Here is a 24,002-nt window from a genome sequence, read left to right on the forward strand (position 1 = left end):
AAGTTAATTTATTGGGACTATTATTAATTGGCAGGCATATATGCATGCATGCATGCATTTTCTTATCCTTACAATTCGTGTATTATCTACAATTTTATCAGACTCTCATTTCATTAATTAACAGTACATGATACTACTCTTTAGTTTCTTCCATTACTTACTAGGAAAAGTTTTCTTGTCGCGCGGTATTAATATATATTATATACTAGGGAATGGTCCCGAGTACGTTAGTCTTGGGGTGCACCTAATATAATGATTTAAATAAAAAAAATGAAAAAGTCAGTAGCTTATTAATTTGTTTGGAAAAAGAAAATACAAGATTAAAGAAAAACAAAAAATCTAAATTAAAAACAAAATCTAAATTTCAACAAAGTATGAGCATTGGTCAACATCCATATTAGATTATCAATTTACTCTCTATATAATAATAAAATATTATTAAATTAATAATTTTTTAATTTTTATTTTTATCACATTTTATAGTTCTACTAATTAAAATATTAATAATAATTATATTCTAATCAAATTAATTAATAATATTCAATTTTAATTTTAAAAAGAATTATATTCTATTAATGGCCTTTTAGTAAAACATCATGATCCTTTGTTAAATTCTACAAGTGAGCTACACGTCAAATAGTCAAGAATTTTAAGGACCATTTGGTAAAACAGGATCCTTCATTAAATTCTACAAGCGAGCTACAAATCAAATGGTCAAAAGTTTTAAGGATCTTTTGGTAAAACATGACTAATTAACGGAAAAATAAGAAAATTTAACGGAAAAATAATAAAAGTTACTATTCACAATTAGATAATCATTTATTATAATATAGTAGATATAACAAATTAAGGTACTATGTAAATTGTATCGCCGCACCGCAAATTTAAGTTATATATTAGTATTAATGGTGGGGAATATGTCGTTATCTAAAGGAGCTTAACAAAACTTTGACGATAGATATACATGATCCACTAGTGTTAATCTCATGCATGCAGCATGCACCAATCTATTAAACTGCATTTTGCGCGGGGTATGGCCTGTTGGGAATCCTACGTAGCCCACCTTTGCAAAAGTTTGATTGCTATCTACATATATAAAGCACTTCAACTTGTAGCACAAAGCAGAACAACATCTTGTATATGTTATACCTTATAATGTGTTGGTGGATTTCCACCTAATTTCCAGAATATGACAAAAATAACATGGGAATCCATAGATTTTCATGCAACCATTGCCGAGATTGCTGTCGTGGCAGTGAGAGACTGGCAACTTCTTTAATTGCACTGATTAATTAATCTTCCCATGTGTCGTTTTTCCAGCCCAAAGGACTGGAAACTAATGCTCATGTGCAATATCTCTGATCTCTTCCTCATGACGCACTGACATATATGCACTAATAATTTTGTAATGGTAATATGAGTGTTGAGAGTGAGGAAGGGGTACTTAAAAAGACCAAGCTGATGATGATCAGTAGGTTGATATATAATTTGGCGCGCGTATGAGCAAAGATCAGAAGTTGGCGTGTATATAAAGAGGACGTTTGTGTTGTTTCTTGGAGAGAGCAAATGCAAAGGTATGCCAATTTTCTCAATTGATATGCTTCTTCCACTATTTACATTAAATTCTAAATTGAGGCGACTTGTTATTTATTATAAGTACTTCCTAGCTCTCAAATATTTCTCCGCATTGATCCATCATATATGTTTTCAGTAGCAGCCATATAATTATATATATTAATTGGTATATATATATATATATATATATAAATATGATACTCTATATATAGAAGCTTTCTGATATTCTTTCTTAGACAAAATATATATATGTATGTGTGTGGATGCATGTGTATGCAAGCTAACTAGCTATGCATGTCTCTATCATTAAATACATCTATATATATATATATATATATGCATTAGTTCATGATCATATGGTAATATTAGTTAGACACACACGTACGTGAACTCAAAATTAAGGGGAATAGGACGTTGTGGTGTTAATATCGATAAGCATCAGGTATATTGTGGTACTTGTATTATCAGAGATCATCAGTACTCATAGATATGTATGTGTTTACATTTACAAAAATTATATATGTATATATATGTGTACATAAATGGATGTATATCTAGTTAATAATGTTATCCCTAAATTTTGTCCGTTAATAAGACCAGAGACATCTATCTTCTCTGAATTGCAAGCAATTAATATTGTCTTTTTCAGACTTCAAGCTACAAGAACAACTTCCAACTCACTAAAATCTGAAAATTGCTCCGATCCATTGAGATTTTTTCTGCATGTTTTGTGCTCATATTTTTGCTGCCCATTAATCTGCAACATATATTAACTGTATACGCAGTGCTTACATTAATGTGGTTCCTTTTTGTTCTCATAAATGCTTTTCTCCATCAAATCTCCCTATAGTTAAAATTAGTTTAACGCAACATATAATATTTATTAATTTGTTAACTTAACTGTATGTACGTATAACGTGCTTTTTGGCAATTTGAGATGTTAGGGATCGAGGACGACGTCGGTGCATTAATTGAGCTTTTGGAATCCACTGTTTATGGAGCTACTAATTAAACACGTATTCTTGGGAAGTCTCACACGATTTAGAAACAAATTAATTATGAGTTTTATACAGAGTTATTTTACTCTTCTTATTAGGCCTTTTATAGGGAGAAATGAATATTTTTACATAGTATTAGAGTTAGGTTAATCTATGATTAATGATGGACTCTTGCGACCTATCCACGATGATAGTATCGGATATACCGGCCCACAAGTGAGGAGGCATGTTGAGAAGTCTCATACGACTTGAGAACAAACTAATTAATCATGAGTTTTATAAGAAATTATCTCACTCTTTCTATTAAACTTTTTATAGGAAGAAATGAGGGGTATAGTTAAAAATATTTTACTAGAAAATAAACGAGTCACTCATGATTCATCACTGGGGGTATGTGTTGACTCGTTTCACATGCATGCCCTCATTTAAAGAAGCATAGTCAGAAATGCTCCAAATTATAGACAAGTCTTATTATTTATTAGTGAGATTAATTATTTTTCAAACAACTTACATGTATGAAATTTTTCTACTTGAAACTTTTACCTAATATCAACTTGTCTTATTATAGACAAGTCTTATGATTTATTTGCATGTATGAAGTCTTATTATATACACGTCATCAGAACCCCAGCTTTCGATCGAGCTCCAGATCGCAGTTTCGCCGTTCTTAGTCATAGAGGGTGGAGAACGTCCGTACAGGGTCCATCTTGGCCGTCAACTCAAATTAGACAGATTACCTAACCAAATGGCTGGATGCAGTAGAGTTTCGGTGGGAAACGTAGGTTGTCAGCATTGACCAAGCTGCAGAAACGTGACTCATGACCTTAATTATTAGTACCCGGAACCAAAAGATACATCCCCAGTTAGTATTCATTCCTTAATTGACCATTTATTTATTTGGTGATTATTCGATCACTCCACGTACTGCACATACAAGTATGTAACATAATATATACGAGCGATCGATGTGACCAATATTATAATAAAATTCAAAGGAAACATACCGCGAGGTACCACATATATATATATATATATATATAATATAGTTCTTTGTTGAAAATTAAGGACTAGCTAGTACATGATTTGAGTCAAAAAAATAATTTTTTAAGGTTTCACTTGTTGTGGCCTTCAAGTTTTTTAATTCCAATACTTTAAGGTTAGATTTGGAGGGTGAGATGATAATTTTATATTTTGTTTTGAAGTTTAAAATATTAAATTTTAATATTATTATTGTTTTGAGATTTGAAAAATATGTATTGAGATTTAAAAAAATTAAATTGTTTATTATATTTTGTATGAGGATTTGAAAAATATGTAATGATGAGATGAGATGAGATGAAAATTTTATGTTTTATTTTATGCCCCAAACTTACCCTAAATCACCCTGATGCAAGAGATATATATATATAACAATCCGTTCAGTTGAACTAGCCCCAGCAAGGTTCGTTGGTTAATAAATGACGCGTTTAACAGTATTAACACATGACATGACATGACATAACATGATATGAGAATACTATGCTAGCTAGCTGCATGCAGGTGGGAATTAGCTAGTTATAATATATGTTTGGTTGGTTAGAAAATTATGTCCGAACGAAGAATATAATTCAGTCTTGGAAATAAATAAATTAATAGGGATTAAGTACTAGAGGAAAAGTACTACTGCAGGCTGTGAGGCAATAAGTCTTCCGATCTGTAGTAATTGTTTTCAGATATGAGATGAGATGAGTTGAGATTAAAGTTAAAAAGTTGAATAAAATATTATTAAAATATATTTTTTAATATTATTATTATTTTAAAATTTGAAAAAGTTGAATTGTTTATTTTATTTTGTGTAGAAATTTAAAAAAATTATAATGATAAAGTGAGATGAGATGAGATGAGATGAGATGAGATGTTTTTGGAAAAGGCCAAGAGACTCGCGAGTCTCTTAATTTCTTTCCGTGCTAGTTCTTTGTTTATCCTTATAAAGTTGACGCCCTTTCAGTCTAACTAGCTAGCTAGGGGCTTGGTACTCCCACTTTTCCTTGGTAGGTTTCACCCCAATATTATTGCTATGGCACGAAATAGAAGGTCTAGAAACAAAACAAACGTCGGAAGTTTCGCAGTACTTCTGGCGAGGCTTAATTAATAACTCATGTTAAGAGATCCGGTCAAAAAGCCAGTACTGAAATTGTTTCCTTTCATGATTTTCCACCCTTTGATGCATTAATATTATTTTTTATGGTCCAAAAAGCAATCCGGGTCCATATATAAGTACTCCATATATAGTTTAATCATTCTTTGTGGTTCACCTGAGGATGGACGGGTCGAATCTTGTTGCACGATAAGAAATGCATATAAACATATATATGGATAGAGTACTGGCCGGCCGTTCTCTCTCTTTTGAGATTATTCTGATTTTTTTTTTTAGTACTCTATGTAGATTCTTGTCGTAAACGCTAGCTATCTGGAACATGTGGAACTGAGGGAGGTTAATCCATGCAATCCCCAAGTCTCCGTCGGTGACATCTCTCTAACACCATTCATCGTTAATTAATGCATACAAATTACAAAAAGGTACTGTACTTATTTCATGTAATGATCTTTGAACGTACGTTCACCTAAATTGACTGCACCATACTGAGGAAGGTTCAACTTTGATAAGGAACGTCGTCTGATCAGAGAAGTCATAAAGCTATATTAGTTCTCGAAAACTAACTTGAATAAAGAACCGAGGGAGGTTTCAACTATCACCGAGTTATAGATTTATTAGTTTAAATTCATTCTCTTAACTTCCTTGTAGAGTGTGCCTTTGTGTCATTGGCCTAGGAATATATAGTACTTCTTAGGCCGTGTCACTAGCTAGCTAGCGGGCGCTTCGTGATATGCATGTTGCTTGATGGTCGTTAAGTGTTCATTTTCGTTTCAAATTCTTTAGACACTCATCAACCACTGCATATCGTATGGAATCACTTGAATTGTTTAAAAAATTGTTATGCACATGCTTCTCTGTTATAATATTCGAGTAACAGGTATTAAATTATCTTTCACTCTGCAGATTATATAGCCTGCTGGCATCTTATATTCTCAAGTAGTACTGAAACAACTGCATCAGAAACGCACTTCCAACCAGCTTGGAGTTAGAAATTTAACATTGAAGTTGCTTGGCACTCAATATCATGGCTGATCAGGACAGTATTTTACGTTCAGCTGAGAGAAAGTACTGGAAGAGGATGCCCATCTTTGTTTTCTTTAGAGATGCAAGGTACGATCGATTTGATCAATGCGATGCATTTTCAAATATGTAAATGCTGTCTATTTGTGTCCAAGATGCTGCATGCTAGCTAATGAATTATATACAGTGGGTTGATTCGACTATTAATATCATGTATTAATATTTAGAGGCCTTGCTGTTATATACCTAGCACATGCATGTCTTTTCCCTGGAGGAGCGAACATAAATTAAAATGTGAAATCTATGTACGTCTGTGTGTGTGTGTGTCGGAGATCATCTCTGTTTGTGTTACAGACATATGTCGACCTAATGCTTGGTTAATTTCACGAATGTGATTGATCCAGACTGGTTTTCAAGTTGGATACTCTAGGTTGGGAGATACTGGGCATAGCATTACCTGCTGCCCTCGCCGTGGCTGCTGATCCCATTGCTTCTCTGATCGACACTGCATTTATTGGTCATATAGGTACGTACTAGTTTCATATGTATTATATATACATACATATACATTACATATTCTTCGTGGTTTAATTAGTGAGCTCCATGTGCTTTTGTTTCTATCTGACATTATCATTTATAGATTATATATGAACGAAATCCTGATCGGATTTATATCTCTTTTCACGCTGAATTCTCGAATTTGCCTCGCTCAACAATTGTCATTCAAATTAGCATCCTTGAGTTTCACGAAAATCTTAGCCTTAGCGCAGTAATATATTTTATGTATAGAACCTCCTAGGTTAATTGGAAATATTAAGTTTGGTCACTATATTTAATATTCAAGGCCTCGTTTGTTTTTACATGAGTATATTTTAACTCAACTCATCTCATCACATCATTTAATTATTATAAATTTTTTAAATTCTCGTACAAAATAAAATAAATAATTCAACTTTTTCAAATTTCAAAACAAAATTAATAATATTAAAAAAATATATTCTAACAAATTTTTATTTAATTTTTTAATTTTAATCTCAACTCATTTCATCTCATTTTATTCAAAAACAAACGAGACCTAAACTTCTACCATGCATGTGGGGTTTTCCATTATGCTGGGCCCTGGCCACCATCTGGGTAGAGATCTTGAAAGGTAAATGATATGTGTTCCTAGCTGCTTGTTCTTTTCCGCTTAAAACAAAAATCATTTGTCGTTCAATTTGCATGGCCGGCAGCTTTGGTCAGCTTTAGACGGGGGCCAGCGGCCCTTTTGAGTCAATTGTTTTCATACTTTTTTGTAAAGCAGAAATCAAGTTAAGGGTGATCTGCTTTGTTATTTTACTAAAACTGGCTCCCAAAAATACCTAATTCTATTAATTTGACCCCCCTAAATTTTAATTCGTCCCTGATGAACAGTGCCTGCATGCACTAGGGGGCCAAATTTGGCATCTCGATCCATCCCTATAAATGCATGCATGGGTGGTGGCTAGCATCAATAAGATGTGTGTGTGTGTGATCATAACAAGATCCAAGTACTTGGGATGTAGGCACTTGTCATAAATTAAGCTTAAGGGTTTGAAAGTAGAAAAATGTCCCCTATGAAGGTGAAGTGCTCCAGACCCGTTAGCTGCGCCATTAGCTACTTCAGCTGGTTCCAATGAGAGATTTTGATAATAAGTGGCCTCATTTATGATATATATATATATATATATAAATATATATATAATGATCTTGAAGCATATTTCTTCTTCTTCTTCTTCTGTACAGGACCAGTGGAACTTGCAGCTGCAGGAGTCTCTATTGCCTTGTTTAATCAAGCTTCGAGGATTACCATATTCCCACTGGTCAGCATTACAACTTCTTTTGTTGCTGAGGAGGATACTGTTGCAAGAATCGTTGTCAAAGAAGCAGATAGGGGCTCTGGTAAGCACAGTGAAACAAAGGAGTGCACACCCGAAGTTGACAATATGCTTGAGGATATGGAAAAAGGTGAAGCCGAAAAAAAGGGACATCGTCAGAACTTGGAAAACAGTTCAGTGGAAAACAGTGAAATGAAAGAGTTTATGCCGGAGGCTCTTAAGCTCGACTTGGAAAAAGGTTCAACCAAACAAAATCATGTCGACAATGCGGAAAGCAGTAGTACTTCAGCCCAAGAGAGTCAAAACAAAGAATTAATGCAGCCAAGTTCTACGCTAGCGGATCATCATATGGACAAAGATGCAGCAACAAAATCAGAAAATGGTACTTGTACTTTTTAACTTTCAATTTTAATTGCGAAATTAATTTGTGCATCGCCTTGGCCGGGAGAGCTAAAGCTGCGTCAGAGTGACATTGAACTTAGATTTCATATTTTCAGGTGTATTACAATGTTCAGTTAATTTATGAGAAACACAATGAATGATATACTCATTCGATCGACATGTTAATTCTTGGTGAATTGTTAAATTTCAGATTTCGACACAACTGTGGACAGCAAATCTGCTATTGGCTGCAGCAGCAAAAAGAAGACCAAAACCAAAACGGAGAAGCGACATATTGCTTCAGCATCTACAGCACTACTTTTTGGTGCAGTTCTTGGCGTCTTTCAAGCTGTAGTGCTTGTTTTTGGGGCCAAACCTCTCTTGCATGTGATGGGTGTGAAATCTGTGAGTGTTCATTAATTACCAGTACCATGCTCGTAGTACATGTATAACGTGATAATAATAGCATGTACCATTTCAACACCTATCTATTGAGTATATATATGGCGACAAATGAGTCTCTTATTTTCCTCTTTTTTAATTAACCTCTCTGAACAGAGTTCACCTATGCTGGTCCCAGCCCTGAAATACTTGAAATTAAGATCACTCGGTGCTCCTGCAGTTCTTCTATCGTTGGCCATGCAAGGGATCTTTCGAGGGTTTAAGGATACAAAAACTCCTCTATATGTCATTGGTAGGCTCAGTTTTAGTTTTCTACCCCCTGCTTCCTTTTTCTCATCCTGCTTTACTAAACAAGACGTACTGTAACAGCATGCAGAAATTAACCCAAGTTCTTTATGTTGACCTATCTATTGAAAGATATACTGGTGATATTAGTTGTTCCAATCTATTGAAATATACAAGAACATAGGTCGAAACAAATTAGCATCTTTAGCCAAATTATTAGCTAGCTCTAACTTGAGATTAACGGACATCTCCCCTGATTCTAGTTCATTTCATCATTTGTTCTTAAATATAGTTGTGGGCTATACAACAAACATCATTTTGGACCCGATACTTATCTTTGTCTTGCGTATGGGCATCAGCGGTGCAGCAATTGCACATGTTCTCTCCCAGTAAGTACTAGCAATTATTTTTTCTTTCTTTCAAAAAATTCAAATAATAGAAAAACTTAAGCATCCATTTTCCAAGGGATCTGCAGTACTGATCATGCTATTATTATCTGACGGCTGATGATCGAAATTGTAGGTACTTGATTTTGTCAATCCTCCTGTGCATGTTAATGAGAAAAGTTTATCTCTTACCCCCAAGTCTTAAGCAATTGCAGTTAGGTCGATTTCTCAAAAATGGTAAGAGGCCTAATTCCTACACATGATCCTTAAGTATTAATTACGAGAATGAATAATAATCTGTTCATATATTTTCGTGGACGCAGGTGGTCTGCTATTAGCAAGAGTTGTAGCTGTGACATTCTGTGTGACGTTGGCAGCCTCATTGGCAGCACGGTTGGGTCCAACGCCTATGGCTGCATTCCAGACTTGCTTGCAGGTCTGGTTGACATCATCCCTTCTCTCAGATGGCTTGGCTGTTGCTGGACAGGTAAATTACCTTTTTATTGTTCTCTTCTCCCTCGATCTCTGTCGATCAATGGCTAATATATTGTGAGCAATCAGTAAATCATTCTTATCTTTTTCCTGTTAACCTGCTCCTAGGCAATTCTAGCCTGTGCATTTGCTGAGAAAGACTACAAGAAAGCAACCGCTACTGCAAACAGAGTACTACAGGCACGAATTTATCTACGATAGGCCAATATACATGCCATATCTAACACATCTTTTTGAATAATTAAACTTATCATTTCCAATTAGCTATATTTTTGCGAAAAAGTGGGGATTTACATCATATAATAGCAGATACTTTAGAATTCGAACTTTGACTCCATTTTACTTTCCAGTAGATGAAATCCACAATTCCCGATTTCCGATCGAGTACATTAATATTAACTTTGTGTATCATATTTATCAATAGTGATATTGTAATTTCTTGAATTTATGATCCGGTCTCTTAATTTATGAGGAATTTTGTTGTGCAGATGAGTTTTATTCTTGGGGTGGGGCTTGCTCTTATTGTCGGAATTGGTCTGTACTTTGGAGCAGGGATCTTCTCCAGAGATGTTAACGTTCTACACCTTATAAAAATAGGACTCCCTGTACGTAGTACTCCAACCTAAAACTTGTTATAATTTTCAGAAACTTGATTGAATTTTGTCTCTCATGCCATTGCACCCATGCATGTACCAGTTTGTTGCTGCTACACAACCTATCAACTCATTAGCTTTTGTCTTTGATGGAGTGAACTTTGGAGCGTCTGATTTTGCCTATTCTGCGTACTCTTTGGCAAGTTCATAAAACAGAGAGAGTTTGACATTATGTAACTCATTGCCTTTCAATTTTGATCTTTCATAACATGTTCCTAATTGTTCAGGTTCTTGTGGCCGCAGCAAGCATTACAACCTTGTTCATTCTTTACAAAAGTAACGGATTTCTAGGAATCTGGATTGCTCTAACCGTCTACATGTTTCTGCGCACATTTGTTGGTATTTGGAGGTAATTATATTTTCCCGTTAACTAATTACTTTCTAGTTACAGTTTCGTAGTATATACATTAAGCTAACCCAATTTAGAGAAATCAAAAGTTGAAAACATGCTAAAAAAATATACTTGACGTACGTACCTCAGTTTGTTCCTGGGATTTCATAGCTTCTATGCATGCTTTGAAATAGTTTATTAATGAAAGGCTGTAAATTTGCAGGATGGGCACTGGTACAGGACCTTGGGGCTTTCTCAGGAGTCGATCGTTCTGGTCCTAGCTAGCCAGGCATTCCAACGACCTCAACCAACGTCTTTACGTTGCTCTTTCTCTTTTCTTTTCCTTTTTTTTATTCTTGTCATGCTATGTAATTGGTACTCAGAACCTAATATTTCTTTGCATTTTTCGCACTACTCCTTAATTATTTGTATCAGTGTTGGACCTATATATTAATATATGTTCTTGTTACAACGTTATTGTGGTTTTTTACCCTTTATCAATTATGAATATTCATCTTGGTTTAATCTAATAATTAATTAAGAATAAATATAGATAGAAGTTACTATTGAGAGCATCCATTTTACACATATGATGTGACATCATTTAGACCACATCTCCTAAGTGAGTATTAGAAATAATCAATTAGAAGCAGCCACGCAGTGAATATAAAGTATGCACTGTTATAATAGCTTCTCTCTAATATTACTCATTAATTAATATAAAAACTGAAGTCTCGAGTAGGAGATGGTTTACTTCAATTTTTTTTTCCCCTCATAAAATAAATTAAATAGGAAAATGACTTCCTTTCATTTCACATTTATTTCTTTATTTGAAATCATTTTATCAAAAACTAATTCAGCCCCAAAAGGTAGTCGGAACAACTACCCAAGCACTTTCCAACCACTAGAGCCGAACGTTTATGTTGGAATCTGGTAATTCATCCACATGATGTTTGCGCACAGTTACCGGTACCTGTTGGAGGCAATGTTCCTTATGATCAATATCGTTTGATGTTAACAACTATAATTGCAGGATGGGGACAGGTCAGCAACTTGTCCTTGGCGCTTCCTCAAGAGGCAAAATGCATCCATCCATCAAAGTTCGTAACTCTCATGAATGCTATCTGCCACCTCAACTACAACTTACATAGAATGAGACACTGTTCGACCATTTAGTTCTTTTAGTTATATAAAATTAAATTATTTTATTTTATATAATTATTATAATATTTTTAAATTTATATAAAATATAATAAATAATTTAATTTTTTTAAATTTTAAAAAAATAATATTATAATTTTATATTATAATAATATTTTATTTAACTTTCAACAAAATATTTAAAATATCTAATCTGATGATAACCAAACTAAGAGTTATCGTCCCTAAGCTTTAGCAACAGTAATTATAGTGAGCAGCTACAAAAGTACCGCGAGCCCGGGTAAAAAGGAAAAAGCATGAGGAATACTAACTTATCTCCTTTCTGAAACGATTTATCTTTTAGATTCGGCTGCTTATGAAATATTTATTGAAAAATTATAGTAGTGTACAAGCACCGTATAATTATTTTAAAAAAAATAAATAAATAAAATATCCACAACTACATATAACATTAATCATATTTATTATTTCCTAGCGAGTCTTTACTTGGAATGGTCCGAATAATATATGCTACGTTTTGCAATGTGAATCATGTTGCTGTTAACAGCTCCGTTTCTTGTTTGATTTCAAAGAACCAAAAAAAATCCATCATGCCTTGTCTTTGAAACTGGAAACTATCTGAAGCAGCATAACGTGCGACACCCATTGAGGTTGTTTCTTTTACTTAGTGTAAATGCCAGTTGCTACAATTTGCTCCCTCTTGCGCTCAGGAGACATTGTCTTTTATACTATGGTAAGAGGTCGGGTCTCTCAAGTTCTTATGGAAACTGTGGAGCACTAATTAAACATATAATACCGTCTAAAAAAACTCACCCAAAAAATTACTAAATGCTGTGAGGCTTTCATGTTTCTAACTCAAGTTCCCGTTACCACTCCACTTCCATGGCCTAGGGGGAAAGATGAACTTATATCAGCCCTACAAAATTTTGGTAGATGCTTTGAAAACCACAAAACATGCAATACAAAAGTTGGTGGAAATCATCAATGATAATGAAGCATTGGACCCAGCGGAACCAAACTGATGCTGGCGACGATGAATGATATGATGATACAAAGAGCTAAACCGCCAAGACTTGGAAACTAAGCATCAAAATTCTCTACCGACCATTAAAAGCAAAGCCATGGAAGTCCTACCACAAGCCCCACAAATCACTATACAAATTCAAAAGTATTGCACACGACTATTTACTTTACTAATCCATTGCCATAAAGACCCTACAACCACGCTGATGGGCATCAATCAAATGTACAAGATACCCCACTTCTTGAACTACTCATCCATATTTCTTATTCAAGAAAATCTGTATCTCCAGACCGATTTAAAGAATCCAAATATATATCCACTCAACCAATCCCCATCCACTGGTAGGACACCTTTTTAGGTGTAATTCAACGGGTAGGACCTACCACGGCAGGATTCCCAACACTTTCTCAATAAATCAATCTTACATACTAAAATAATTGGGAGAGAGAGGAAAAAAGAGAGACGGGGTACATCCATTACTGGGGAACAAAAAATAAAGGTATCGATATCATAACAACTTTAGTCAGTTTTACATCATCAAATAAACATATTGCCTCCCTCTTTTCTGTCACACTACCCAATACCGAGCTAACGACCCCGTTGCAATTTATCATGCTTCCCTTAAGGTTGAATATGAAGTTCAAGAATAACAGTAAGCCTAGAAACAGATATTTAGAGAGATACCTAACCTGGACTAGATTTCTTTAATATTAGCCCAGAGTAAGCTTCTTTCTCTTCAGAATTCAGCTGTAAACAACAAATTGTGAAAAAAAAAAAACGAATCATATCCTCACTTTATCCAGTCATTCTTCACTCTTAGGCCTTAACCACCAATTTCCAACTTTCCTACTGTTAACTTCTCCACTTGACCTTCAAAACCGGCAAAAAGTAACCCACAAAAAATTTTATGTACCCACCGATTTCTTTTAACCAATCTCAATGAACAAAAAAGAATTTACTTTCGTCATACTACGAGTTGATCAAGCTGCATCTGCTCAAGCCAAGCTCCTAATACAGAATGATCAATGGATTCACTTTGAGAATTAGAATTCAAACCTTCACCAGATGATGCAGCCCTAGAGGCTGAAACTGCCAACTTCTCTTTCATCAACTCAGTCGGTGATTCCTTAACTAGAGACTGAACCCATGACAAGTCAGGCTCCTCCCCATTGTTAGCAAGCTCAAATGATGATGATCTACGTAGTCGCCCCATGTCATCTCCATTAACTAACAAATCCAATTTTCCATTTGGCGATCCCCATTTTGCCCAAGAATTTACAGGAGAACAACCAATGGAGGCTTGGTTGTTGCTTCCAAGATCCCGCGAGCTGAGGCTGTGCAGCTGTTGATGCTGTTTCTCACGCTGCGCAAATGCAGCGAGTCGAGAGCCGATTGGGGAGATTGGCTCCACACTTCTAGGCGACATCCTTCCAGGGGATTGGATACCAAATGAAGCCTGCAATAAAGGGTGATCGACATTTTTGGGGGAGAATACATTCGTGTTAATGGGTGATAACATGCTCTGCTGCTGTTGGAATTGATTAAGAACAGCAGATTTGTGAGCAGGGGAAAAAACAACAGAAGCTGCTGCATCAGAATACCGGGGAGATGAAGAGATCTCCGCACAAAATAGCTCTTCAAGGTTTGAAGGTGTTAGTGTCTTGGACCGACCAGGACGGTTAGCAGGGACGTTATTGGACCATGACTGTGAAAAACAAGTCAAGTCATTAAGAAGATGTTGCTGGGCATCAAAATCCTGCATCACACTCAAATGCTCAGGTGGGATGTCACGGGCACTAAAGGATGATCTCAAGCGACTGGACTGAAGATTGCTTCCAGGAAGACTAAGGGTTGGTACATTTGGCTGGGGCCATGCAATGGATGACTGTGACATGCCATTATTTGCAGATGGAGACATGGGTTGAGCGAATGGAGAAGGCGACAGAGCAGAGATAGATGAGGGAGACCCAGGTAATAAGCTCATTGCAGCAGCCATGTCCATCACACCATGAGCAGAGGCAGATGAGCGAGGTGATGGGACAGCAGATCCGGTAGATAGATACAAGGGACGAAGCTCCTCGGCTGTGTGAGCAAAAAAACAGACCCGTCTATTGCAGCTTGTACCATCCTTGCAGAGCCGAGTCCGGTATTGAGCCGGGTGGAGCCAGCACTCAAAAACTCCATGAGCATATTCACACATATCCCCACGCCTACATGCCCCCTTTCGGAACTCAGGGCAAGGCACACAGCTGTAATGGTACTTCCTTGGGTCTCTTCTGCGAGCGTTTTCTCCAGGGTGCACAAAAGGGCACTCAGTCCAATCGTGGGAGTACGCTCGAGAACAAGGCCGAACTTTGAATGAGAACATGCGGAACTCATCTGTTGCATAGATACTGTTCTTAATGTCAGGGAGGGAAGGATCAACAGGGTACTCTTTCTTCTCCAATGCATAACTAACAGGTATATCATTAAACTTTGAAGCCATTAGAGAAGATACCAACTCTGAAGGATAAGATGGCAATCCATTTTCCGGGGATGAGGAAAGGGTTGGTGAGTCTGAACAAGAGGAACTAATGGATACTCGCAGATGGTGCTCACTAAATGAGCTGTCGGAAGCATTGTTAGAGAGAAGCTCTTCAACAGCCACTCTCATGCTTTGCATCTTTGGAGGAACAATAAGAACATCAATGGGGCGAAGACCATTGGCATCAGTACGATTTGGATCAGCACCCATTAATAAAAGCAGCTTCAGAACATCAGCTGTGTTAATTGATCCACCAGAAGTGGCGCAGTGAAGAGCAGTGGTTTTATCTTGGCCACACGAGAAATTTACATCCACCCCAGAATGAGAGAGTATAAATTTAAGAACATCAACACTTCCATAGGTTGCAGCAACCATTAATGGAGTTCTATGCTCAAGAACAATTTGTTTTGAGCCTTTCTGGCGAACATACCAGAGTCCAACCTCATCAATTAAAGAAGCATCCTTCTCTGCAGATTGCTTAAAGCCTGCAACATCATTGTTAGCAGCAAGATCGAGTAAGCTGGAAAAAGAACTTTCAGCTTGAACAGTTGGGTTATTCATGTCTTTGGTGTTAGATGTGATTTCTACAGTTGACACAGATGGAGTCGATGACGATTCTGATCGTTCTGGACCACTGCACATGCTTCAATTGGCTGAAACGGGCAAACAAAGAGAAAAACCTGTATTAGTATTTAGAATTTATATAAGAACCCAACCCACTAAAGTATTTTGTTAATAACTAAAAAGGCCAAAGCTAAGGTCAATTACCAAACCTAGAGAAAAACATATGGAAAACAGCTACATGTCCATTAATCTAAAAATCATACACGTCTATCAATAAAGCAGTAGATTGTCAGGCCTTCTAACTGAACTGGAAAAGCAAATATACCCAATCAACTGACAGGATGGTTCCTCATTTCTAGGGATTAAGCACACAGCAACGACTTGGAGTTCAGAATTTCTTCATCTTTCTTCCCAATATTGTCCAAGGAAATAAAGCCACAGTAAGTAAAAAGAAACGTGGAAAGCTACCCATCGATTCTGGGATTTCACAAACTCGCAAGAATTTAAAGTTGAAAATTTTGGAAATTAGAAATTACCAAACTCATACGAGAACTAGCAAATATCCAATGGATCATAACGAAATTCAAACACATCTACGTGCGCAGAAAATTTAGCAAAGCAACAATAATTCACAAAACCATATTCCCTACACTCAAAAAGTTAGAAGATTGCCCGTGCCAAAAGCATGAACCCGGGCAACACAATCTTATAGCTCGGGTCAAATACCAGATCTGCTGTTCATCTACAATCATCTAAAGTAAAATCCATTATAGCTAATGTTCCTTTGAAAAAGGAAATAACGCAGAATCGTCATTATTCTTCTCCAACGAAAAAAGTACGATCTTCCTAAGATTACGAATAAGAATAAAACTAAAAGATAGAAACTTAGATTCCTTTAAGAAAAGCAATATTTCTCCAGAGGTGAACTTTAAAGAAAATAAATAACTTTGAACGGTGAACTCAAATGCATGAAATACGAAAGCTAGAGAAGAATAACTAAAATTGTGTTCATTCCGCATAAAAACTAAAATTTAAATTCCACACTTTCTCGCTTTCCAATGGACTTAAAGCAATAATTTCTAGTATAGTCGTCCGAAACAATAATAACTAATCATCCCAGATAGTTTTGCCTCTCTTATTTCCCTTCATTTTTCTCCACCTTTCCCAGCAACCAAACAGTGAGGAAAAGTAATTCAAGATCAGATCACGAAACACAATCGCACAATAACCAAAAAGACAGAATTCAAAACCAGAGACCACAACTTTCATATAAAAAAAATTGAGCTTTACCAGCTCAAAAAATCAAACACCGACCATTATAGAGGATGGAGAGAACTCACAGTTAGCATCTATGCGAAACACTTCATTTTTTGAAAAAAAAAAAATCCAGTCTAAAGTAAATTACACGATTTCAACAAGATCTACTCACCTCTATATCACCATCTGGATCAAATTTCAGCAAGAGATCTAGAGGGGAAAGAGAGTTACAAGCACTCACGATCAGGCAGCGAAAGAGCAACGGAGAGAACAACGCAATAACAACGAACAAGAATAAAAAAAATAACAAAAGGTCGAAGCTTCTACTTCTACAATAGATGGTACCGAGGAAACAGAATCAGAGCGAGAAAATGACGTCCGGCAAGGTGAACGTGAAATTGAAATGAAATGAAAGAAATTTGGGTTGAATTTAAATTTAATTCCCGGAGATATAGGATAGGAGGAGAGATGAAATGAAATGGCATTGAAATGCACGAGAAATGTAGTCCTAAGTTTGAAGTTTGGGGGGGTGACCGGTTGGGCCGGTGGGCGGGAAACGGGTATGCGGGTTTAGTGGGGTGAGAGTTGATGACTGGTGGAGCAGGTGGATATTGGACTTTGGAGTGGACGTGTTGAGGGTGGAGTAAAGTGGATTGTGATTTGGTGGGATTTGGAGTCCGCCAATGAGAACCTGCAGCGTGTATATCGTGCGTGGCGTTTCATCGTTGGCGCCTACTCCAAGCCGAAGGTAAATGGGATGAACTGTGGACAGGTTTGGAGGTGAGATGGAAATTTTATATTTTATTTTGAAGTTTAAAATATTATATTTTAATATTATTATTATTTTAAAATTTAAAAAATATATATTAGGATTTGAAAAAGTTAAATTTTTTATTATATTTTATATAGAGATTTAAAAAAGTGTAATAATAAGATGAGATAAGATGAAAATTTTATATTTTATTTTGTACTCCAAATCTGCCCTAAGGATGAACACATATGAACAGGGAGAGAGAGTTGGAGACAGACACACACCCTGCATGTTGTGTGTTGGGTTTTATTTTCGTTGGGGAATTTAGCAGGGGCAATCAGTTGGTTTGGTCTGATTTTAGATAAATTTTAAAATCAAATCGATATACACTAATATTATATTTTAATAATTGATATCGTATCCATTATCCTCCTAAATCGATAGTTCTAATTTTTTCGATTCCAGTTTAATTTTTCGGTTTCAATAAGTATCAATGTGTCATAAAAAAAATATGTTATAAAAAAAATGCTATATAAAAAATCTGAATCTTCTATAAAAAATACTTCTACAAAAAATAGAGAATGAAAATCTACAATAAAATAAAATCTACTATAAAATAAAATCAGCTATAAAAAGTCTACTATAAAATAAAACAAGTTCGGAAGCCCATATTACAAATTTGAAATTGAAAAATCTAGATACAACCGACTTGAGAACCGGCGCCCACATGGCAAAATGAAAACGCCTCGTTTTGCATAAACTAAACAAAACGACCCTCCTTTCTACGTATAGAATCTCACTTTCTCTCTCTGGCTTCCTTCGATTTCTCCCCCCCCCCCCCTCTTCCGCATACATAATTCCACTTTCCCTTTCTGGTTGCCTTCGATTTCTTACCCCCATTATCTATCCCCTTCCTTCTGCGTACGATATCCCACTTTCTCCTTGATCCATTCAATTCCTTCCCCCTTTCTCCTCAATCCAAAGTAGTCCATCTTGTTTTACGAGAAAGCCGCAGCAACACCCACGAACTCTTGGCATCTTCTTCTTCTCCCTTCGTTTTCGAGAAAGCCGCAAATCAACCCATGAACACACGGCACTTTTATCACTCTGTCTCACGAAAACAACCACAAACACGGTCGAATCGACGATGGGTCTTGTGAGATTCCTAATTTTCATGTGTTTTTAATTCCTTAATTTATTTTATTTAATTGTGTTATTTTATTTATGTTGTTATTTTATTTTATATTTTAATTTTTGGTTGGGCTTGTGTATAGTTGTAGTAATTTATTTTTGGGCCTTGTGTGTGTGTGTGTTTAATTTTGACCCAACTCGTGTGAAGTGAAAACCCAACCCGTGTGTTTTTCTTAAGGGCCCAGCCCGTGCAGTTGTGAAGAACCCAGCCCAATCCCCTACTTAATTGGAACAACGCCGTTTTGGGAGAAAATCCCTTAAGGTTTTATCTTCTTCTTCCTTGTTTCGTGCAACCCCTTTCTTCCTCCTTATTTTCTTCTATTTTCTCTTATTTCTTCTATCTTATTCTTCTTCTACCTTATGGCTTCTTCTTCTCCTAAACAACTGCTGAAGCCATTTTCTTCCTCCAATCGGACCATTGCCACATTTTGCAACCCGTGCCTTTGCCACCAACTCCTTCCTCCACCTCATGGAAGCTCCGTGTCTTTCGGTTGTGACTCCGAAGGATTGCTGTCGAGCTGCCGCTTCACGCGGCCACCACCACCTTCCACCTCCTTCTTCCGTGAGCATCTATGTGGCGTTGGGCATGGGCTCCAAATGTGCTGTCAATGCCGCCGCGCCACACGTCCGTGCCACATCCCTTCACTTCTCCACGACTTGTGCTGCCGTTTTTGCTCTTATTCTACCCGTGCGACACATAGCTCCTCAAACCTTCATACTTGGCCTATAAATAGGCCACGGATTCCTCGAATAAATTATTTCGAGTTCCTCTTCCTCCCTATCTTGTCTAAACTATTTTCATTTCTAAGTTTTTAGATTATTGTGTTGTGAATTTTGGTTGTTAATTCGAGAGTTTGAGGAGTTTTGCCAAGTTTTGTTTGGTTCTAAAATTGTGAATTTCACTTAGTTTCATGGGAAATTTTAGGCTTGTCGTGAGTTGCCTTTTCTTTTTTTCACGTAGCCGAAAATCCCTTTGAGAGAAAACTCACCAAAACTGTTGTTGTTTTGCCCTTGAATCACTGCTGTCGCCGCTGTGCCGCCACCTTGAGCAACACCCATTTCGAGTGATCTTTCAGAATTTTCCATCTTTGTGTGTATATAATTTTCCAACACAAATTCATGAGTTTTAAGATAACGTTATTAGCTTTTAATTGTAAATTGTTGATTTGTTGGAATTGGACCTTGGGCCATTGAAGTGTTGAGATTTTAAATGTAGTTATTGGAATTGGGCCTTGGGCCAGATTAGAGGAAGGGATTACGCGTGTAGTTGGTTGTAAACTGTATTTTTGTAATTATTGTGAATTTATAAATGAGCAATTTAATATGTATTCCAATAACTATTGAAATGTATATTTATCCTCTTTAATAAATTGTGTTGTGAAGTCACGTTGTCTGTTTGGAATTGAGACTGAATATGTGGGAGCGTGTGTATCACAACCCCAAGCCGAGATATGGTATTATCTCGGTGGAGCTCCTTTGGTTAGGGCTGAGAAAAAATTCGACAATTCGACAATTCGACTCTGAATCCAACTTCACTCTAACTCCAACAAGTTGGAGTCGGAGTCAGAGTTTTTTCCTTATTGGAAATCGAGTCGGAGTCATTGATGAACCGACTCTGACTCCACCTCCGCCTTCAATCTGACCTTCCAACTGTAAAAGGCTTAAATTTTACATGTAGTTGTAGTTTTATTAATATCTAGATATGTAAACTACGCCAGGTCACCGCTAGTATATTTATATAACTTTTCTTTTGGGATTTTATATTTTCTAACTTATCCTTTGATGTGGCCGGCTCAACTCTTATCAATGCATTCTTCTTTCTTCTTTCTCAAGTGTAATTACCATTTTTAAAACTATAGCACATATTCATATCAGAGAATGATGATCCGTTACAAAGATACCAAAAGAATAGATAAATGAATACTCTTTAATGTCGTCTAAGAAAGAAGAGCAATACTACACATCCTCTCCAACCTCTACACACTATTTTTTTTTTAAATCTTTATATTTTTTAATTTTTTTTTTGAGTTTATTCTTTTTAAAATAATTTTATTTTTCTATTCATTATTCATATATTAAAAATTTGATGAAAAAAATAATAAAATTTAAAAAAATATGTGGTGTGTGGAAAATGGGAGGTTGTTTAGATTTTTTCAAGAAAGAACGAATACTTCAAATTTAAGCTAATATATAATAATTCTGTCCATCTAACCTGCTTTTAATTTTAAATTGAGTATTGAACAAGTATATTAAATTATGGGCTGCCTTCTCTTCATTGCTAGGAGAATGCATGTGTGTTGGCTTTGAAAATTTATATAATTTATTTAAAAATAAAAAATAATTATGTCAAATTTTTTTTTTTTTTTTTTGTAAATTATTTTTCATAATTGCAGGTCTACCCCTTCACATATAAAAATGAAAAATTCTTTTTATCGACCATTATTTATTATCTTATATTTCACACTCTATAAAAAGTATTCTTATATTCTAAAAAAAATTTATAAATATAAAATGTAAAAATAAAAAATAACTGATACATAATATTCATTTACAAATATTTGTTGTAGCTGCGAAATGGAGAATGCCACCTCAACTAACATGGGAAGCAGCTAACCGACGATAGAGATTAGCAAACAAATCCCAATTGGTCCCCTTTTGAAAAGCCAGTTTTGGTCCCTAAATAATCCAAATATACACATCCATCTCTCTTATCAACAACAAGAAGCATTGTATCCACATATGTGACACAGACCCAAGCTTTTGGCCTTTTCAATTAGCTCCCCGTAGTGGGAACCAATCTGATGTGGACCCATTAATTTCTTGACCTCTAATCTCCATCACCGTTCACTTGGCATGCCCATCATTCATCAAACGGTGTGCTCACTTTGTGTGTTTGTCAGTAGGTTTCGAGTTCCTTCACCCATCAATTTTTAGGCTAAGGAAAATGACACCTCTCTCTCTCTCTCTCTCTCGGAAACGATTTTCTGTCCCTCTGCCCCAACAAGATAAAAAATCGTTGGTTTACAGAGGATAGTACATGTCAAGGACCCACATAAAAAAAAAAAAAAAGGAGATTAATCTCTGGATTTGATGCTGACTTTATGAAGCAATATTGGCCCTCCGATTTGCCGAAAGTTTCTTGAAATTATTTGTACTATCGGACAAGAACTGTCTAAGATGGGTCCCCCACCCCAATCCATCTCTATTTATGAATGCCAAATGTACTGTCGACATTTAAAATTATTGAAAAGCTTTAATTTGGGTGGCCAAATCAATGAATGGGTTGAATGGCTTCCGAGTTCCAGCTCCCTTTGTACCTGCGTGGCTTGGCTTCGCAATTGGATACACGTGCGATGTGTAAAGCTCCAATTCCTGCCTGCTTGGTTCGAGAGTAATGGTCCATATGCCCTATCTTGTCATGGCCATTTGAGGCCGATTCATTGAGACAATGCTGTATAAGGTTTGTTGTTCCTGGCCTAATCTCTGTTATGGACCCAAGACTTGGTAGTTCATAGGCCCAGCCTCCTTCAGGCCTCAAAAAACATGCTGACACAGGTTCATTCTCACAAACTCGGCTTCTTGTTCACTTCACACACAAAAATCTTTCATAAAAATGGGAGATTGATTTTAGGCACAGAGACATAATACAAGAGAGGAAAAGTAAGAGAACGCTCGTTCTTATAAAATCACTCATTGCTTTTTAATATTTTCCTTCTCCCTTCACACATTGTTTGACAAGTTGCTTTAATCCCTTCAGCTTGTGGGCCTTCTTTTCATTTTTCTCCTCTATTTTCCTCTCTGACTCTAGTAGCTCCAACTGCAAACACAGCTGATACAAATACATTCAAAACTTCATCGATCAGATCAACACATGATCAGACAAATGGTCTGCACTGCATGGCTCAATGTTATTTTTTCATGTTTACCTTTAGTACGCGGTCTTCTATAAGTTCAAGCCTTTCAATGAGCGTTCCTTTAACTTCAGTTTCAATTAGTACGTGCTCTATTGGACGGCTGTGCTTCTCTATGCTCTTTGGGGACAGATTTACAGATGATGCATGCCCGTCGGTCCCGCTCGACGCTATGGATGCGCAAGAGCGCCTCTTTGGCGATGATCTGTTGCACCCTCTAATTTCCTCCAAGTGCCTCAGCTGATCATGGTGTATATCAAACAAGTACACGTTAAAAGTTGTACATGAAACACACGGAAAACAAAACTAATACGAAACTTTTCAATCTGACAATCTGAATGCCCTAATATTTTTGTTTAGCCCATGATCTATCATCATGACCGACTTCTTTTTCAAGCTTAACCCAACTTCACTCGTGCATGAAGCCTTGAATCTCTTCAATCGTGATGTGATTTTTTGACCAAATGTATTGTTATAAATCAATACGCTGCCAGAAAGTTTACTGTAGAACATGACTTACCATGTGATCCAAACGATCAAGCCTGGAAGTAATAGGTTCCTCTACGATGGCCATTGCCAATACGATGCAATACTCTCTAGTACCAGTGGCAAACAGAACTGATCTTTTGACCTTTTTTTTTTTTTTTTTTCGAAAAGGGGTAAGCCTGTCTGGATTGATCAGACGTTCGCTTTAAAAAGGAGAAGATGACGTGACATAAAAAGTAATAACATTTTGCCACGTGTCCAGCATCTAGAGTAGGTGTCAGTGGTGATAAAGAAAACGTGTTACACTGATGTGGGAGTAGTTAATTGGGATGAGGATGATAAATGATTGTGTATGGGTCGCCACGTCAATAGATGAGGTGTGGGCACCTGTGGCCATATGTGAACTACTGAAGCTAAAGTGTCAGAAATATACATGTTAGATAAAAGAATGAGATACCTACACAAGATCTTAGCCAAAACGCCGAGAACCAAGATGACATATACGCAGTACTTGTTTCCAGAAGGGTCGCGTGCTCGTTATATATTCCGCATGGAAGTCGTCGCTGCAGGTTTATATGTGGTTTTATCTGAATATATAACATATGTTGGCATGCTAT

General features: G+C 36.4%; 3 protein-coding genes across 4 annotated transcripts; 1 reads left to right on the plus strand and 2 right to left on the minus strand.

Moving 5' to 3' along the window:
* Positions 1-1,385: 1,385 nt before the first annotated feature.
* LOC109001543 (protein DETOXIFICATION 43-like) lies at positions 1,386-10,993 on the plus strand. Its single transcript, XM_018978892.1, has 14 exons — positions 1,386-1,574; positions 5,614-5,820; positions 6,135-6,256; positions 7,495-7,968; positions 8,179-8,372; positions 8,526-8,661; positions 8,947-9,043; positions 9,177-9,277; positions 9,364-9,527; positions 9,641-9,712; positions 10,021-10,137; positions 10,229-10,324; positions 10,413-10,534; positions 10,740-10,993. The coding sequence occupies exons 2-14, from the start codon at positions 5,735-5,737 to the stop codon at positions 10,795-10,797; spliced, it is 1,839 nt and encodes a 612-aa protein (XP_018834437.1). The 5' UTR covers positions 1,386-1,574; positions 5,614-5,734; the 3' UTR covers positions 10,798-10,993.
* Positions 10,994-13,151: 2,158 nt separating this feature from the next.
* Positions 13,152-17,624, minus strand: LOC109001542 (zinc finger CCCH domain-containing protein 30-like). The gene is made up of 2 exons (XM_018978887.2): positions 17,219-17,624; positions 13,152-15,878 (listed from the first exon to the last, which is right to left on the minus strand). The coding sequence occupies exon 2, from the start codon at positions 15,865-15,867 to the stop codon at positions 13,666-13,668; it is 2,202 nt and encodes a 733-aa protein (XP_018834432.1). The 5' UTR covers positions 15,868-15,878; positions 17,219-17,624; the 3' UTR covers positions 13,152-13,665.
* A 4,924-nt stretch (positions 17,625-22,548) lies between these two features.
* LOC109001492 lies at positions 22,549-23,560 on the minus strand. Of its 2 annotated transcripts, none has more exons than XM_018978797.2 (3): positions 23,420-23,560; positions 22,915-23,139; positions 22,549-22,817 (listed from the first exon to the last, which is right to left on the minus strand). In XM_018978797.2, the coding sequence occupies exons 1-3, from the start codon at positions 23,471-23,473 to the stop codon at positions 22,689-22,691; spliced, it is 408 nt and encodes a 135-aa protein (XP_018834342.1). In that variant the 5' UTR covers positions 23,474-23,560; the 3' UTR covers positions 22,549-22,688. The 2 variants fall into 2 exon arrangements, with proteins under 2 accessions (XP_018834342.1, XP_018834343.1); XM_018978798.2 differs by having other exon boundaries at positions 22,549-22,805; positions 23,420-23,543.
* Positions 23,561-24,002: the final 442 nt, after the last annotated feature.

Source organism: Juglans regia, chromosome 14 (assembly GCF_001411555.2).
Source record: "Juglans regia cultivar Chandler chromosome 14, Walnut 2.0, whole genome shotgun sequence".
Classification (NCBI taxonomy): Eukaryota; Viridiplantae; Streptophyta; class Magnoliopsida; order Fagales; family Juglandaceae; genus Juglans; species Juglans regia.

Bases quoted from the DNA above. Each gene is read 5' to 3' on its own strand.
- LOC109001543 (XM_018978892.1), top strand. From the start codon at position 5,735: ATGGCTGATCAGGACAGTATTTTACGTTCAGCTGAGAGAAAGTACTGG. The intron at 6,257-7,494 runs GTACGTACTAGT...TCTTCTGTACAG, and splicing joins TGCATTTATTGGTCATATAG to GACCAGTGGAACTTGCAGCT. The intron at 10,325-10,412 runs GCAAGTTCATAA...CTAATTGTTCAG, and splicing joins CCTATTCTGCGTACTCTTTG to GTTCTTGTGGCCGCAGCAAG.
- LOC109001542 (XM_018978887.2), bottom strand. From the start codon at position 15,867: ATGTGCAGTGGTCCAGAACGATCAGAATCGTCATCGACTCCATCTGTG.
- LOC109001492 (XM_018978797.2), bottom strand. From the start codon at position 23,473: ATGGCCATCGTAGAGGAACCTATTACTTCCAGGCTTGATCGTTTGGAT. The intron at 23,140-23,419 runs GTAAGTCATGTT...CACCATGATCAG, and splicing joins TTGATCGTTTGGATCACATG to CTGAGGCACTTGGAGGAAAT. The intron at 22,818-22,914 runs GTAAACATGAAA...TATTTGTATCAG, and splicing joins TAGAAGACCGCGTACTAAAG to CTGTGTTTGCAGTTGGAGCT.